The 18217-nt window shown below is 45.3% G+C and overlaps 1 protein-coding gene across 2 annotated transcripts in view; it reads right to left on the bottom strand.

The window, feature by feature from the left end:
• Window positions 1-18217, bottom strand: part of LOC142567952 (piwi-like protein 1) — a 215234-nt gene that overhangs the window by 38937 nt on the left and 158080 nt on the right. For both annotated transcript variants that reach the window (XM_075678034.1, XM_075678035.1), the window contains exons 15-16: window positions 8119-8293; window positions 5615-5768 (exon numbers count right to left, since the gene is read on the bottom strand). In XM_075678034.1, coding sequence (XP_075534149.1) covers window positions 5615-5768; window positions 8119-8293 — 329 coding nt within the window. The remainder of the gene's footprint in view (window positions 1-5614; window positions 5769-8118; window positions 8294-18217) is intronic.

Below are 18217 nucleotides of genomic sequence, written 5' to 3'. Positions count from 1 at the left end.
CTGATGTAAAACACCATAAAAATAAAAAAAGGAACAGCAACTTGCTACATGACGACACACTGACACAGAACTCATTTTACTGAAACACTTTAGCCACCTTATTCAAAATTTCAGCACAGCTCCAATAAAAAGTCTGTGACGATTTGACATTTTTTAAATACTAACATTTTCATCAGTGCCTTTGCTTTTGATGCAGCATATTGGAGTGCATAATTGCGTACAAAGCGCCTCAGAGGTTTAGCAGACTTTCAAATGGGCAGCTTTGCATGACACAAGACTGTTACAACAATTTATTTTACTTCAAGTAGTCCTGCTACAAGGAATCACTGATGTGGGATCGCTTGGTAGAGTAGTTCACGGTATGAAGGATCATGTTCTCTAACCCACTAATCGTGCGCAGCATCTCAGTCACCACCCCTACACTCAAAAAAGCTGCAAACGACGTTCAGGGATTTCAATACAGTCACTAAAGTGGGCACATGAGTGCACGTCCCCGCGATCGCATTACTAGCACACCATTAGTGGCTGTCTTCCTCAACAGTGTATGAAGTCTACATGTCTGCTTCTATGTTTTAGTCAGCGAAGTCTAGTCCATCAACCCTGTCACGGTCTTCGTACAATACCAGAAAAGCGCATGTGGCCCAAATTTTCCGTGCAGTCGGGAAAACAACCAGGCATGCAACCAGTCGCTGACACAACACACAAGCAGTGGAGAAAATGCGGCAACACATGCGACTAAGCTGGTTATTTAGATGAGAAAAACCAGAAATGAAAAGGCAAGGCTGCCATGTTTACTGATGATGGTCTCACTTGGTTCTTTGTAGTGGGTGTGTAGTCTGCTAGCCATGGCAAAATAAACACAAATCTAACACGCACTGGCACACAATGCAGGCACTTCGCACAGCTGTACGGCCTAACAGCACCCACATAGTGGAATCTAGTTAGTGCTTGCTGAATCGACAGCATCCAAATTGCAGCCCCAGCAACGCTCTTCTTGTATAAAGAACTAAAAGCCAGGTGAGTTGGTGTGGATTCATTATTAACTACAGCACTCTGTGTGTTCACTTCGTTCTTGTCTTGTCTTTCTGTCCTACTGTAGTTAATAATGGCTATCTTGGAGTCCAATCTCGGGAGCCAGAAACGCGTCCTGGCCGCCAACATCACATTCAAGAAGTGCGCCGCAGCATGCCACTCTCGGAAGCCACAACCAGAAACTATGAATTATCCAGATGGATCCTTGCGGGCTTTTCAAATGATCTGTTATAATTCGCATTGCAAATTATGAGAGTGCACAAGTTCTACAAATTAGGTGAATTTTCAAATACACAGAGATAAAATGATCAAGGTTTTACTGTACTTGTGAGTACTCGATTTCGACCACATGGATGTGCTGCCACTTTTCAGAGCACTGCTGCTCTGAAGAGACCAACCCGATAGTATGCTATCTGAAGAAAACCTCGCGTGGCACCGCAAGTTTCCTAACAGGTTTTGTGCTGCTATGGGAATGCCAGGATATGGGTATGAAAGGCTTTGTGTCGAACTTGGCTGCATAGATAAGGCTTTCTGAAATAAAAGATTCATAAAAACTTTTCATTTAGCCATATTACACCTTTCAATAAAGCTTACTCAAGGTACACAAGCAAGTGAGGAAAAAACAACGGATGATTGCACAGTGAATGCAAACCTTGTCATCTTCCCTCCAACTTTAGCAGCCTACTGGTACCAATTACGTTTTCTATAATTGTACATGCAAGCACCTATCCTCACAACTGAATAAAAAATGTTTACGTGCAATATTGCTGCGCATGCCTCCTAGAAATGTGATATTTATATTTGTTGTTTTTTTATGTTTTCTTACCTTGTTCCTTTACGTTCCTTCTTTGGCTTATTGACACGCAATTTGTATGTGCACGTTTATTACCATGTATTTCATTTTTGTATGTCTACCTGCTATGGTCCTTGATGGGACTGGCAGTATAGAAAATAAATAAATAAATAAATAAAGGATACGTCTCTATGTGCTGTTTTAGTAAAAGATCGGCCATTGTGAAAGACAAAACAGTGCAAGCCGGTCAGGCCTTGAAGGTGTGTCCTAGCTTAACAAGAACGATTCCGATCCGAAGTTACCACATCCCGGCATTCCCATGCATATAACAGCAGTGAAAACAGTTTTCCGTCTAGGTATATTGCAAAGAACTCCATGAGCTGTTGACCGCACTGCCGCAATGAAAACAATCCAACTCGTTGCTACAGATGTGAATTTTTTTCCTGCACTTTTGTTTTGCTTTACATCAGAATGTTACAGCATCACCGTGTCATGGCAGACCTGGCTGGCGTTAGCTTCACCTACGACATTGTCGGCAGCCATTCAACACAGTGGCTCGATTGACACTAGCGATGGTCGATTAATGATTAATTCACCATTTTAGCGTTTAATAGATTAATCCCTTTCGATACAGGGCTTTCCTTGGATTAACTGAAATTTCTGCCGAGCACTCTTAAAAAGGTTGAAACACAGTTATCTACTTTTGTAGGACCCTATTTGAATGCTTGAGAGGTGGAACCAAGTTAGAAACACAAGTGTGTAAGCATTTGACAAAGTACAATCTAACTCTTTTAAGACTAAATATCGCATATACTCGCATAATGAATGCACTTTTTTTCCCAATATACCGAAGCAAAGTTGTGGGTGCATTCATTATGCCGGGTAAATTTCATGGTGACATTTTCGAAACAGCAATAATTGACAAGTAAGACGGTAATGATTTGGAACATACGTAAGATAACTTTGCAGTAAAAATACATGTATGAATACCATTTGCAAACCGCAACTTAACTCTGCATCGGAACCACCAGACCTGCCATTCAGGTCGCTGGTTGCTTCATTCACATCGTAGTTCCACCACAAAATGAAGAACCAACATGTCAGCTGTGCGAAGTCGGTGTGGCCTAGGCCCATCTAATCACGCGCGGCGAAACTGAACGCACACACTGAACAGCGTTCCGATCATGCCCGAAGCCGATTCCGGCCGTTTGCGGTTATTGCAAGCGTCTCATTGAAATGCACATCTGTTTTGACAAGCATGCTGTGTGCGCCTCTTTCCTCAACTGTCTTGCTCATCCATCAGCATGTCAAAGTTTATCTGTGTCGCATCATCGTTTTCGTTTTGTGAGTAGATAAACTCTATGTCGACTTAAGGCCCATCACACACATCGAAACACAAGGCAGGCAGAAAAGTGAGTCACAGACACACGAATTCGACACTGCCCGACTATGACCACTATGCCGACCAAGTGCCGGCAGCCTCTTAACTCTCCCGTGCACTTGCGCCTGGCCACATATGCGCTCTCCTATTGCGTCAACACAAAGTATGTAAACTGCACATGTTGCAGAGAGCCAGTTGCGTTTTTCTTTCTCGAATCGCGAGGTGCCTTTGCACCGGCACTGGCGGAAAGGATGCGTTAAGCATTAAGTGCACTTGCTTTAAACATATGTGCAAGAGTGAAAGATTGCAGTCCCTCCAAAAGGCTACAGCACAGCCGTTCGATCGTGAGACTGCACAGTAGCAAAATTGGGGATGCGTTCATTACACAAGGGAGGGGGGGGGGAATCAGATTTCTTGCGACTAAATTGGGGGTGCGTCAATTATGCAAGTAAATACGGTACATTTGTGGACTAGCAGCTTTTGAAAAGATGAACAATATATGTTATAAAATGGTACTTGGTGCACAATTAAGTAAGAGACATGGCACTAGTGAATCCCTGTACAGTACAGTAAAACAATAAGGAAAACAGCAAAACTGAAAGGCGAAGTCCAAATGAAATATGCACAGGGGAAAAGAAAATTTTAAACCACATGCTCTTTTCTACAGAGCGGAGGAATTTCAATTGGCTGGGATATTTGGGGGGAACAGATATTTTTTTTTAATGCCCATACAACCAGCATGAGAGAATAGATTCTCGGATGCTACAGATTTGCTGGAATCGACATGAGCTCCCATCGCCATGTCAAAATACAAGCTCCAAACTGGCGTGCAAGCTGTGTCACATCTAGGAGTGGCACGGCAATCAACAATTGGGTTGCTATATTGTGCCTTGAATTGCAATGGCATTTCAAGCCTCTGGCTTCGGGCGCACCGTTGTTGCGTGTGCGATCTGGGGGAAGAGAGGGGAAGCGCTCGGCTTGGCATCACTCTTAAAAACAGACAACAATCTCTCTACCACAGCTGCACAGTCACTGCACACATTCCGTCATTCCAGTACGACTTCAAAATTTTAGCACCACTCCTGTCAAACTCTTGAAAACGATTAATCGAACAGGTATAATCGATTAGGTTGATTAAATGAAAGGTAGACAATGATGAAGATTAAATCGTTTGCGGCACACATTTAATCGAGAAACCGATTAATCATTAATCGATATTACCAACCCTAATTGACAGCTGCTAACGTGCAACATCTTTTAAAACAGCCAAGCATTGATCCCTTCCTCTCACTGCCATTGTTGTTACACATATGAAAATTCCGTGCTAAGCCAGGCATTTCTTCACACTTGCCAGTCGCGGCACGCAATTTCTCAAAATGGCGTCTCGGTATGTTGGCAGCATGCAGGCCTGTCCACTTAGCCTATATTTGTTCCCCTTTTGTACCGCCTCTTTTCTTTTCTTGCCATATTTTCTTTTCCTGAGCCGCATCCACTTGTCTTTACCATTATACACTCAAACCTCCTTATAACAAAATAGAAGGGGAGGCTGAAATTACTTCAATATATTCAATACTTTGCTATACTGACTACTGCCATTTAATGCAGTGTATGCTCAATGGTAAGCACCACTTTAAACCCGCAAAGAAGACTACGACTCTGTGGCCTGGCGAACCGCTACGCAACAATGTATGCAGGGAAAATTCATTAAAGCAGCAGCAGCAGCAAAAGACTACATGACATGGGCAACATGCAACTGATGCGACAGCGTCCTTATGTTCCAATGTGATGGTCTTTCACTTGCACTTTGCACTTGACTCACTCATATTGTCGTGAAACCCGTACAAGTATACGGCTGACAAAACTTGGCACAGTGCCAGAAATGCGGATGTATACACAGATACGTTCAGCAGTTGAAAGCGAAACTATCTGATCTGCCATTTTCTCAGGGCCCCACGGCTCCACTGTGTGAGAGCGCCGCATCGGCTTGACCGGCTTCGTGGTGGTTTCATGCAATCTCAGCGGTCATGCCTAGCTGTGTCAGGACAGCGCGGAGCACCACAGTAAGGGAGAGAGTCATTAGGAACGAGAACAGAGCTTTTTGTAAGCAAGAAAATGAGGAAAATGAAAAATCAAAGTGGTGCCACCTGTTCTGGACCAAAGTACCCCACTCATGGGACATTAGCACTGGCTGATTTGCTGAGAACGCCACAGAGGGAGGTCATGTGGTGATTACACCAACTCTTTTGTTTTGGCACGGGTGGAGGGAGGAGCAGCAGGATGTTAAGCAGCAATTTTTCTACACAACAAAGCACACCGAAAAGGACAGACTTCTAGAGGAATTATGTATCTAGCTTGGCTCAATATTTCACTCCAGTGGCTCTTTAGCATGGCCACAGCTGTGCACTTACTCTCGCCCCGGAAACATCTCGGTCAGTAGGCTCTGAATCTGTCCCACTTCCCACTCCTGCACCTGCAGGAGCTGCCCATCCGAGACACCATCGCGGAAGAAGAGGATGCGATCAGGAGCTGTGTTGTTTTCCTCCTGGTACTGCTTCAGGGACACTGAGAAGACACAAACGTTGCAGTTGGAGCTACGAGTCAATTCACCTCTAGAGTCCGAACCCCACGTATGCTTGCTGGAGGGCGTAAGCTCACGCCTGCGGACTTGTGTTAGCTACGCCTCATGAGGCATGCAGTTCACACCTATACAAGAGACGCACTATGGCGTGCCCAACTGGCCGACTAATAGATGTTATGACAGACACTGTTTTGTACCTCATTATTGATAGTGCTTCAAAATGCTGCAATACTGATAATTACAAGTGATTTTAGAGTCTTTAATTCAGGGCAAAAAGTAAAGAAAATGCACATCCTCACATGACTTGCATCTGCCTCATTGAGTGTTAAACCCCTGTCAAGTGGGCAAGTGTACTTACGGAGAGCGTCACTTGATTCAGGTGCACTTTGCCAAATCTAAACGTCGCAAGTGGAGTGTCACTTGCAGAAAAGTGCACTCCTCTCGGAGTGCATTCACGGAACACATTTTGCTGGCCGAGTGCATAGCCTCGCTGCCAGGGGTTTAAATGGTAAAAAATGTAATGCATAAAAAAAAGGACATATAAGTTCACTTTAGTTGTTGAACCAGTTTTTAACACAATAATCAGAATAGAACTCGCTCATATTCTGTTTTAGCAGGATCAAATGCCACCTCGTCGCATACCACCATGCTGTTCTAGATTGGCTAGGCACTCGTCTTGGCCGGTATTTAGTTTTTTTTTTAAATAATATATATGAAGTTTGTTTTTACAATACAATGTAAAACAATCACTTCTTAATCTACACCTTAAAAAACATGCTCTTAGACTGCCGCCATTTTTTTTAATTTACTGTGAGTGCGCTGTTTTCTCGTTTTGCACCTTGTGGTCTAAAGTGTCAAAGTGCACTCCCTGTAAGTGCAATTCAACTTGCCTGCTTGACAGGGGTAACATAGAGTGCGGGTGTAGGCCCGTTAGTGATTCATGATGTTGGGAAGTTACCACAAGGAACACAAGAGACTTAAAAGAAAGGGACAAAACAAAGCGGTTTACCACTTCGTATTGTCCCATTCTTCAAGTCTTGTGTGCTCCTTGCAGTAACTTCCCTACATCTTGACAGGGGTATTAATTGTACGACGCCATAGTTAGCTGTGTAGCCAGGCGCGTGGGAATGCAGGGCAACCAGAGTGCCGACATCTGTCTGGAACAGATATCTATGCTCATGCCAGCAAGCATACATGTGGTTTGGCCTTAACGTAACAGCAACACTTTTGTACACTAGCAGACAACTTTCTGTGGCGATGGAAGAGAAAGCTATGACGACTAAATTCAGAAGTGCTCTTGCTTTTGCGTGCTTCGCCTCTGTAGTTTTCCTTTCATTGCCAAAGAAAGTTGTCTGCTGCCAGCCTCAATGTCACCCATTTGGTTCCTGTGATGACACGCAGTAGTGTCATGTGCTAGCATGCACATTTTGTGTCTCATTCTTGTCTGAATCGCAACCAGCAACAACTAAAGTTTCCAAAAACAAAACACATGAAGGAAAATGTAAAACACTTCACCAGATGGAAAGGCCTCAATAATGCGGACATTATTGTGCCACTTGGCTCATGCCCCATTTGATAAAACTTTCCAATTCATAGAGTCCCTGTTCCAACCACATAAGATATCAGCTGTTGCAACAACCACTCACAGTAAACAACACAAAATGTTGTTGCTGCTGTAGCCCTGAACCACCTTCTCAGAGGCTGTGAATTATTGCGGCTTAAGTTGGACGCAGTTGCTAAGCAGCTCACCCCTGGTGAAAGCAGAATGAAGACCAGTACAATGTGCAGGACTCGTTAACCCTTTATGAACGAGTGTTGCCAACAGGAAGCATACTTGAAAAAGGTTTCCTTGTTGAGTTTCAGTATTGAGCACAAAGTTCCGGGCAAAATGTCTTCAGCCAAAACTGAATGACAGGCAGCAAATGCATTTCTTAGCTTAGAACAGAACGCAGGACGAAGACTTTTGACACGTGACCCACTTTCTTGTAAAAGCACTGTCAGAGAAGGCAGGCCGATGCAGCATTATTATACATGCTATGCAAGGCAAATGCAATGTACACCTATGGTTCACATATGACGAGAGCTGTATATTCAACTATATAGGTAGCTTGAGGTGAAACACACTTCTACTGCTCTAACCTGGCGTTGCCCCCCTATTGCTGAAATAAAGTTTCCACAAAATATTTTTTTACTTTCTTTGATTATGCTTATTCTTGTGTACCTTACATGAAAAATAAACTTTTTTCCCAAGTATTTATGTCTCGTCCTTAAAGGGTTAATATCAATTAAGTGCAGTTCGTGTCTGGAGCTGCCGTAACTCATGAGAGCACTCACATGCCAGATGTGTCTTCAGGGCACTCCCCAGCTCCTGGTGTGTCTGGTGGAAGCTGACACGAGAATACCAGCGGGTCAGGGTTTTATTCAAGCTGGCAACGAAGCCACCAGCCGAGAGGCCCTTCTGACGGCAGTCATGGTAGGTGTCGTATCCAATGCACATCACACTCTGGAGCTGCACGTGATGTCATGAAAACAAAACAGGAGGAAATTGAAGAAGCAAGTGTGTTAGCCAGTGTGCACAGTGAAATCAGCCAATAGCTTACGTTTTATTCTATAAATACTTTATACAATAACAAAAATTGTTCAGCATTAAAAAAAAATCAACAGCTACTGTTTTGTTCTCTCTTTAGTGGGACTTAAAGGTTCCCTCAACAGGTCTGGCCATTTTGAGCTGACAAGTGCAAAGCATACAATGTGCACTAACGATTATGTGTGCAAAGTATCACATTACTACTCCTCTCGGAAAGGTCTAAAATTCCAACCCAAACGCCGTTTTCCCTTTCCCTCGCAGCGACCGCGCTTCAAGACGGACGATGACGTACACATGTTCCTGCGCCTACGTACTAGTGTTTGCAGTGTGACATCAATCATCGAGACACGTGACTTCGAGAGTTATTCAAGGCAACATTTGTTATTTGTATGATCTGTTGCTTGAATTAACAAATTAAAGCTTAGAGAAATAATAAAACCCACAAACCAAACATGACTAGCAGTATAATTCAGTGCTACATGAATACTGAGGCAGAACAAACAGATCGCAGATCATGATCACACACTGAAACACGGTAGAAAATGGCATGGTTTCGGTACCTGCGTACGTGACCGCATGACTGTGGGAACAAGCAGACGAAGCGGAAGTACATCTCTCTTGCTTCGGTGCAAAGTAAAACAAGAAACACGCAGAAATTCCATTTGTCTGTTTTATTATTTTTTAAACTTTAATTCGTCAATGCAAGCAACAGATCCCACAGATAACAGATGTTGTCTTGAATAATTCTCGAAGTCACGTGTCACCACGAGTGACGTCACACTGCGGACACGATTACGTAGGCGCGGCGGGCACAATTCCATCACCGTCCTTCTTAGGGCGGATTCGCCGTGAGTGAAGAGGGAAACGGTGTTCGGATTGAAATTTTAGGCCTTTCTAACGGCGCGCAGTGACGCAATTCATTGCAAACACGATCGTTGGCGCACATTGTACGCTCTGCGCTTGTCAGCTCAATATGGCCAGACCTGGTGAGGGGCCCTTTAAAACACCATGCAATAGGAAAACAACAAAATGCGTCTCTGGCTGCCATACCACCACCAGCTCAACGTGCGTTGGCATCACGAGCAGCAATGATCCGTACGACACTTTGCATTACGTAGATGTCAACAACAGCGAGTGCCAAATTTTCTGTTGCTTCGGACCATACGTTTTTCCGGTTAGTACGTCTTTCTCACGGTTCTTCCAAAACATATGAACGGGCTTCTACTGTATCTCTCTCCACATTATATATATATATATATATACATATATATATATATATATAGAGAGAGAGATAGACAGATTTCAGTGATGAAACTTGATCCCAGCGTTTTGCACATACTTTGGTGCGCTTTTAAAAACTGAATCCAGAGTAAGATTCATCTGGTGTGTGTGTGTCTGTGTGTATAGAAAGAGAGAGAGAGTGTAGATTGGAAAGATCTTTGCAGTTGTGTCACCTGGGATTTCCTGTTCTTTTATTTAATGCGGTAAGGGCATGCTGATTTATAGTAAACTATTATGTTGCATCTTCCGACACAGATGCAAGAACCTTTGTTTGGCTACGCTCGATTTCAGTCGTTTTATGAAGAATTTCACCAAAACCGCTCTTCCACTCACCGACTTACTCAAGAAGTACGTTGCTTTGACATGGGGTCTTGCTCAAACCAAAGCCTTCTACGACCTCATATGCTTGCTCATGGCTCCCCCATTACTGGCTCATTATGATCCATCTGCCATCACTGGACTCCACACAAATGCCAGTGTTCATGGAATTGGGGCTGCACTTGTTCAATGGCAGCGTAATGCAGAACGCATAACTGCATATGCTAGCCGCCTCCTGTTGCCCACCGAGAGGAATTTTTCAATTATAGAACGGGAGTGCCATGCGTTAGTTTGGGCAGCTGCCACATTCTGCCCCTACTTGTACGGCCTGCACATTTTCCGTGGTTATTGATCACTACAACTTATGCTGGCTCTGCTCACTTAAAGACCCCACTGGACAATTAGGCAGATGGGTGCTACGACTCCAAGAAGATTCATTCGCTGTTTTATACAAGTCGGGCCATTTGTACAAGGATGCTGACTGCCTCTCCCGTCATCCTATCGACCGCCCTGAATATGATGTGCATGACACCCACTCTTGTGTCCTGGCAATTTCTGATCTGCACGAAATCCGTACTGAACGACAGCATGATGTGTGCCAACACATTCTCATCGTCTCAATTCTAGACATTCAGAGCCCATGCTGCATATGTTTGTGCTCCACAATGTTATCTACCGTTGCAGTTTGCGCCCTGAAGGACCAGAATTTTTACTCACACCGCACTATCTCCGGACATCAGTTCTTGAGAAGTTGCACGACACCTCTACTGCAGGTCACCGCGGTATTTTGCGTACTTACAACCACGTACGGCGACGCTCCTACTGGCCAGGCCTGTACCTCTCTGTGCACCGCTACATTGCAGCCTCTGCACTAGCGCTGCAAAAAAAAAACCTGCTGTGCTACCCGCTGGACGCCTTCACGCCAATGATGTGCCCTCAGAACCATTTTTTTGCTTTGGTCTCGATCTTCACGGCCCTGTTTAGATTACGACTGATTACACGACCCGGTACGCGATCCTGTGAGCGTTGCACACAAGCTACGCAACTGAGGTGGTAGATTTTCTTTCGCATGACGTCATCCTCCATCACGGTGCACTCTGGCAGCTCCTAACCGATGGCAGCTCCTCACAGTGTTTAAACACATTCAGATCGGTTTTGTAAATAATAAAGAAACTTAATTTTTGTGAGCACTATGATGGCTATGATCACAATCAATATCACAATATGAAGCACAATCACAATGTGGAGGCTACTAATGTATAGGCAACCATAGGTTCATCATCGTCACAGAGCCTATGTGTCATACAGCGAGTTTCGGCTGCTTACATGTACCTTTTGAATGGTAAACTGCGTTCTAAAGTGTTATTTTTCAAGCAACCTTTCTGACTTACAAGTGGTTAAAATATTGCCAATTGTTCATTGAAGTCGCTAAAAGAAATGCTCATTGCTAAATAGAAAACTTTGCTGTAAACAGACAAAAATATCACTGAACCTAGCGAGAAAATTCCTTAAATGGCCACATTAATTATTGGTAAATTATAAAAAACAAACCTGATGTTGTGTCTTTAAAGATTGTTAGATTAGACGGCCTCATCAAACATGGGATGATGCAAGGGATGGTAGATTAAACTTGTTTTGGACTGCCCAGTGACAGCTTTCTTAGGAATGCAGGCTTGAAAGGCACGTCCCACAGGTGCCTTGCTTCACAAAGTATGGTAACCCTTAACCGCTTAGTGTAGCTGGCCGAGCGTTATCTGCTACAGCACATGGCGTCGATAACCTAGAGAATTCTAGCTGCCCAAGCATGGGGACACATAATAAAGAAATCATACCTATGTGGGTGCAATTCTGAGAGAAAATGTGGCATCAGCTGTTGTTTTGTTGGACTTGTCTGTGTGCAGCCGACAGTGCCCGCTTTCAGAAGTGTGTGTGGGGGGCGCAATTGGCCTACTTTTCCTCTTCACTTCTGGCTGTGGGAGGAGGGGCATGCCTCCCCCGAACCAGTAGATAGACCTATGACAAGCATGGTGTCATGCACGTACAGGCAAATATAAACACATCTCACTCGATGACAACGAGCACTCGCTGTCGCAATGCTGGCATGATGAAGAGCGCTGGCAGCAAGAAGCGAACGCTTTGTGCTGCCTCAGTTTCACTGCAAGGATGCCTTCTACGACCACATAAATGAAGGCAGCCTTCAAAGTGCTGGGAACCTCAATTAAACTATTGAGGTTCAACAGACCAACTAGCCCAAATCGATGCCTAGATCAAGACTAGAAAGAGTACTGCAGACTTGCAAAGGTGGGAAAATTTACCAACTGTTACAGAGTAGACCCTGTCTGCTATATAAATACTCGTGATGAGTGCTTTGAAGAGCCAATGCGGCAGAGACTGTGTGCAGATGGTGGAGAGAACAGACCCCCATTTTCAGGCTTTCAAGCAGCGTTCTGTAGACTCGAGTAATGTTGGTTGGGATTCTAGACACCATATTCCCAGCTTCCAAAAGCTTCTTTTCTTTTGGGGGGGGGGGGGGGGCAAACGACCTGCTTTGCCCCCTCCCCTCCCCCACTTCTGATAGTTTGGGGGGGCACTTCCCCCCCCCAGCAGGTACGCCTATGTAGCCAATCACTTTAAAGCAGTGATTTGTCACGTTTTTGACTAAGTAACCTTCATCAGTGTGGTCTCTATCTGGTTGTTTTTTTCTGCCTAACCGCTCGCAGGTGTGCGAAGTTGCAGTAGATTTGTTCTTGCTGCGCGCAAGTCTTCCAATGTAGAAGTTCTGTACTTTGTAATAGCTTGTAGCAAGGACATACCGTAATTACCCGCTTAATGAACAATTTTTTGCCCCAATTTACCGAAACAAAGTCAGGGGTGCGTTCATAATGCAGGGTAAATTTCATGGAGACATTGTCGAAACAGCAAAAATTGACAAGTAAGACGGTAATGACTTGGAACCCCATGCATAACTGATATTTCAGTAAAAATACACGCAGCCATTTGCAAACCGTAAATTCACTCAGCAACGAAACCCTCAGACCTGCCATTCATGTCGCTGGCCACTTCAACCACATCGTGGTTTCACCATAGAAAAATTGGAGGACGCTTAAGCTTCACCTTCAACAGTGGAATGCGATAGCATTATTGCACCCCGTTTGCACCACCCACTCATTCACTCGGCATGCTCTTGAGTCACACAAAGACGAACGTGTGCCTGAGCAAGCGGAACAAACCAAAGAACTTGCTGCCTCGGAGAAACGATCTACGCGAGCCAAACATCGTGATCGGCACAGACAGCCAGGCCGCGACACGCCGTGAAGGCGGATTCGATCATGGGGCTGACGCCTCGATGGCATCATCCTCTATCTTGCTTGGGAGCACCACACAGATTCACGACTCCTCGCCAGCAGCACAGCACACATTGCAGGGGATGCTTTCCCACCAGACGCGCTACGGCGCAGCCGATCACGTCAGACGCGTCCCGCATCGGACGCTGCACCTAGGCAAAGCGCTGTGAGCGGAAAGAGGAGCTGCGTCGCCTAAACACGAGGGTTCGAGTGACGCACACTGGAAGTTGGAAGGGGAGAGAGCGAGAAAACTTATTAAACGCAAGGATATTGGGGCATCCTCGCACCCATCCCTGCACGGCCCCAATGTGCTCAAACGAGACGAAGGGGAGACGTGGGCGAGTGGCGCGCCACCTGTCGGGGCAGCGCCGTACATTGCGAGGAGGGGGTCTTCTGTGTTTGCCGCAAGATGGCTCTGCGTGCGCGCCAAGCGCAGAAGAAATGTCGCGGAAAGGTACTTTGTTAGCGTTTAACTGCGACTTCTGTAATTTACATGCTCATAATTACTTACATACACCGCAATATAACTTTCTATGGCATGTTTCTAAGGCAACACCGCATTCACTAGAGGTGCTTTTGTCCCACTTTGAAGCATCGAACTCATGGCTGAGTGGTAACATCTCCATCTCGCACTCCGGAGACCCTGGTTCGATTCGCACCCAGCCCATCTTGCAAGTTGTTTTTATTTATGAATTGCCTTCTGCCATTTTTCACTCACGGCCAGCGCCGCCGACACCGGCTTTTCTGCGACACGAGCTCCTTAACACTGTCATGTTAATAAAGAACCAATGCATCAGCTGTGCGAAGTCGGCGTGGCCTAGGCCAATCACGCGCAGCGAAACTGACCCCCCCCCCCCCCTCCCGACAGCGATCTCTGATCACACCCCAAACCGCTTCCAGCCGTCTGCTGTTATCACAAGCGTCACGTTGAGGTGTGCATCCGTTTTGACAAGCATGCTGGATGCGTCTCTTTCCATGACCGTCCTGCTCATCAGCATGCCAAAGTTTATCGGTGTGTGATCAGCGTTTCCCTTTTGTGAGCAGATAAAGTCTATGCCCCGCAGCAGGCATATAACTCAACTTAAGGCCCGTTACACACATCGAAACCCAAGGCATGCAGAAAAGCGAGCCACAGACTTGCGAATTCGACACCGTGCCCTATGACCACTGTGCTGACCAAGTGCCCGCAGCCCCTTCTTAACTTTCCTGCATGCTGCGCCTGGCCGCTTATCTCATGCGCGCGCTCTCCTATTACTTCAGCGCAAAGTACGTAAACTGCATATGTTGCTGAAAGCCAGTTGCGTTTTTTTTTCTCTCTACAGTCTGCAAGGTGCTTTTGTCCCAGCACTGGCAGAAAGGATGTGTTAAGCATTAAGTGCGCTTCCTTTGCATGTGCGAGAGTCAAAAGATTGTAGTCTCTCCGAAAAACTATTACAGCATGGCCGTTTGATCGTGGGGCTGCATAGTAGCAAGTTGGGGGTGCATCCATTACACAAGGAAAAGAAATTTCAGATTTTTCACGACTAATTTGGGGGTGCGTTCATTACGCGAGTAAATACGGTATTATTGCTAGTCATTTGCTTAATCTCTGTGGACTGTCACAAGACATTCAGCTTCAAACATGCATGTGTTGTTGGTGTAGTCATCACCTATGCTTATGCGCATTGATTCCATTCACTTATTCGTGATAAATGGCTGAAATAGTTGCATAAGTTTGAGGGCGAGTTGGTGTGGATGTGTGTAATGTGCGAAGAACTTATGCCAGGAAGTGGGACCACCCCTTTGTCACTGTGTAACGAGTAGTGCTCACTCTTCCCCATGTTTCAGAGCTGAAGTTCTTTCTCTTGCAGTTAGCGATACAACACTGGCAGATGAGTGGATTTCTTTATCCTCCAGGAGAGCCATGCATCACGAAAGGCCATAACACAGGCAGTCCTTGTGTCGCAGTAGTCCGTTAACTTTTTGCAGCCAACTACTGCATACGTCCTACCTCTTCCGTTTCATATTTTGCAGCATGAAAGGAGTAGTGTGTTAGCAATCGCCCGTTGCATTTCCAATAGCTGATCACACAGTAGCAGGGTAGGATCGCACAGTAGCAGGGTAGAAGTAGTAATAGTTTTGCATTTGTGTTCTTTAGCATGCGTTCGCCCAATACAATGTGCAGCCAAAGTGCCACCTCCTTCCTCTAGAACAAAGTGCTCCGCGAAAAGGGTGTATACGACGCAAGGTTACGCACATCCCGTCTCATATATTGACCCGTGTGAAACTGTAAACCCAGATGTGTGAGATGTGTCGCAGCTTCTGGGTGCATTCAAGCGGCACTATCTTCATCATGAGGGGGAGAGCACCTACACTGTCAGCTGTGTACATTGCAATACTGCCCTAGCACATGCGGGAAGTACGAGAGCATGTGTGAATTTCGAACCGATTACCCACTGGAAGGCATTGAGATCGTATTGGATACACGTGTTCACCCAAGCAGTTTGGAGCTTAGTTTACGCACAAGCACACAAAAATTCTCATGCATCTGTTGTTGGGTTTCCGGCTCTGCGGGGCAGAACGGGGAGTGGAAAATATCATAGTAAAAGCTTTTTTTTTTCAATACTCATATCTATTAACGAGCAGCTAGCTGCTGCACCTTCAACTTTTATGTATGTCCTGCAGGTAAATAAACTGCCGCTACTGTACAATACTCCCATGCCACATTATTGGCTGCAACAAATCTGGTTACTAGGTGTCTGCGCCTCTGTACCGTGCACCCCGCACAGCACGGCCTTTTTGCCCCTCTCCGGTCTCCCTTCTTCCCGTCAGCGTCGGTGAGTGGGTGGAAGGGATATGGGAGAGAGGTGCGAGGCTGTCGTGTGCCTGACGTGTGTCGTGCATGGCACAAAGGCAAGTGCGTCACAGTGGCTTGCACATTTTTTTCTCTAGAGAATTTTGCATTGTTTTTGCTTTTGGCCCATGCACCCAGTAGCCAGATTTATTTGTTATAACCGGCAATGTGGCATGGAAGGATTGCAGTAAGTGGCTTAATTTACCATCCAATGCTACAAATGTTGATGGCGCACTGGCTACTCATTGTATCCTATATATATTGTTAAAACAGGTACAGTTATGTAAGTTGGTTTGACTGTAGCAGGTGCGAGGGCTTGAGGAGAGTTATTTGTGCTATGCAAAAAACTGGATGGCTCTTGCGTGACAGACCGTGCATGCCTTTTGCATTCTTGAGGCCGAGTGGCAATCTGCTTTGGCTGATAACGAATGGCTACAGTTTGCACGTGCCACCCGTATGCGCAGCTAGCAAGACTGAGAGCACTTTGCCAATTTTTCTTCAATGGCATGTAGCGCCCTTTAGATACAATCTCTTGTTTTACAGCACCTTCCAAAACAATGCGATTTCAAGTTCATCAGCAAAAAATATTTCCGATGATGCGAGAAGTGATAGAGTCTCCATAAGAAGAATCTCACTTGCAAGAGTGTGGCGTGGTGCAGCATTCGATATATCAAATGTGGCAGTGAATAAAAGTTCAATATACACATAATGTATCGCTATACTTTTGCATAGGATATTTAAGGGGATTTTACAACTCTTCGAAAAAGACAATAATTCAATTTACCTGAGTTTGATATATCTGGGATCTACTGTTTCTCTCCTCTGATCAGATTTGTGAGAATCGATCTTGTGCCTCTGGGAATGTCACAAAAAGGGTGGCACTGGGTTCACACTGGCAATTTGCAAAGACTGTTAGCATCTTAGGCAATGAAATCCTGGTAACAACCTAGCACCAATGTCAAGTTGGAAGGTTAATACCAGGCACATGAGCAGGTTATTGGCACGCGTTTCATTAGGTCCATTCGATTTGCATGCACCACCGTGAACCAGTTCACGGCAGTTCAAGAGAAGTTCAGAAATTGTTCAGTTCTATTTCTGTGGTACAGGCACAGCGCGACACTCAAAATGAATGACAAGATGCAGATGCAGTGCAGGCGTTGCGTTATGTCCGACTAACGTGCACAAAATGTGTATGTTTGAGAGGCCCTGCACTGCAGGTACGATTAGCTACTGGGGCATAAATACACACCACACTTACATAGGCACATCAGACGTGCGTAAGCGAGGTTTTAACGGCGCTTGTGCCCGTGTGCTGCGTTGTCTGTGACGCTGCTACTTCGCACTTTTATGCCAGCACCAAGTCGCACCGACAGTGGAGTGGGTGCAGCAAAATCATGAACCAGCCCTGCACCTTTTAAAACAAATGGCCTGGTTCAGGGGGGCCATTGCTGCACCACTGAAATGAATGGCATGGTGCAGCACCTCGTGAACTGGTTCAGGTGGAACAGGCGAATCAAACATACCTATCAGGTGCTTGTGATTGCGTAATATTTTCTACACAAACTTGGGCATGCTACTGCTAGAAGCTGCACTCGACTGAACTGATTTTGAAAATATTTCAGCCATCATATTGATACATGTACATGTACTTGTTTACCTTTATTGGGCGACCACGTTTCACCGCCCAACCCATGTTATCGCAGAACGCAGGACCTGCCCGCATGCATCGGAAGTTTCTGAAATGTGATTGATGGTTCCATTCACAGCCTGTCACCGAACCTTGTGTAATCTGGTTGCACGTATGCGCGACGCGAATAGTGTAGAACTTTGTGGAAGACACGTGGGTCCCAGCGATTACTTTGGAACATTCGACAACTGATTTATAAAAGCCGACGCGCTTGACCCGTAGATCAGATTTTCGACGATCGCCGACTGTGTTCGCTGCTATTGTTGTGCTTTAAGTGTAGCCTGTTTTTGTGGGCACAGGTTCGCCCAATAAAAGTTAGTTTTGTCTTTCACAGTATTGCTACTGTGTTCTTTAACGTCACTATCTTACTTGTAGTCGGAATC

The sequence above is a fragment of the Dermacentor variabilis genome, unplaced genomic scaffold, assembly GCF_050947875.1.
Source record: "Dermacentor variabilis isolate Ectoservices unplaced genomic scaffold, ASM5094787v1 scaffold_15, whole genome shotgun sequence".
In the NCBI taxonomy this organism is placed as follows: domain Eukaryota; kingdom Metazoa; phylum Arthropoda; class Arachnida; order Ixodida; family Ixodidae; genus Dermacentor; species Dermacentor variabilis.
This window is presented reverse-complemented; position numbering and strand designations above follow the sequence as displayed.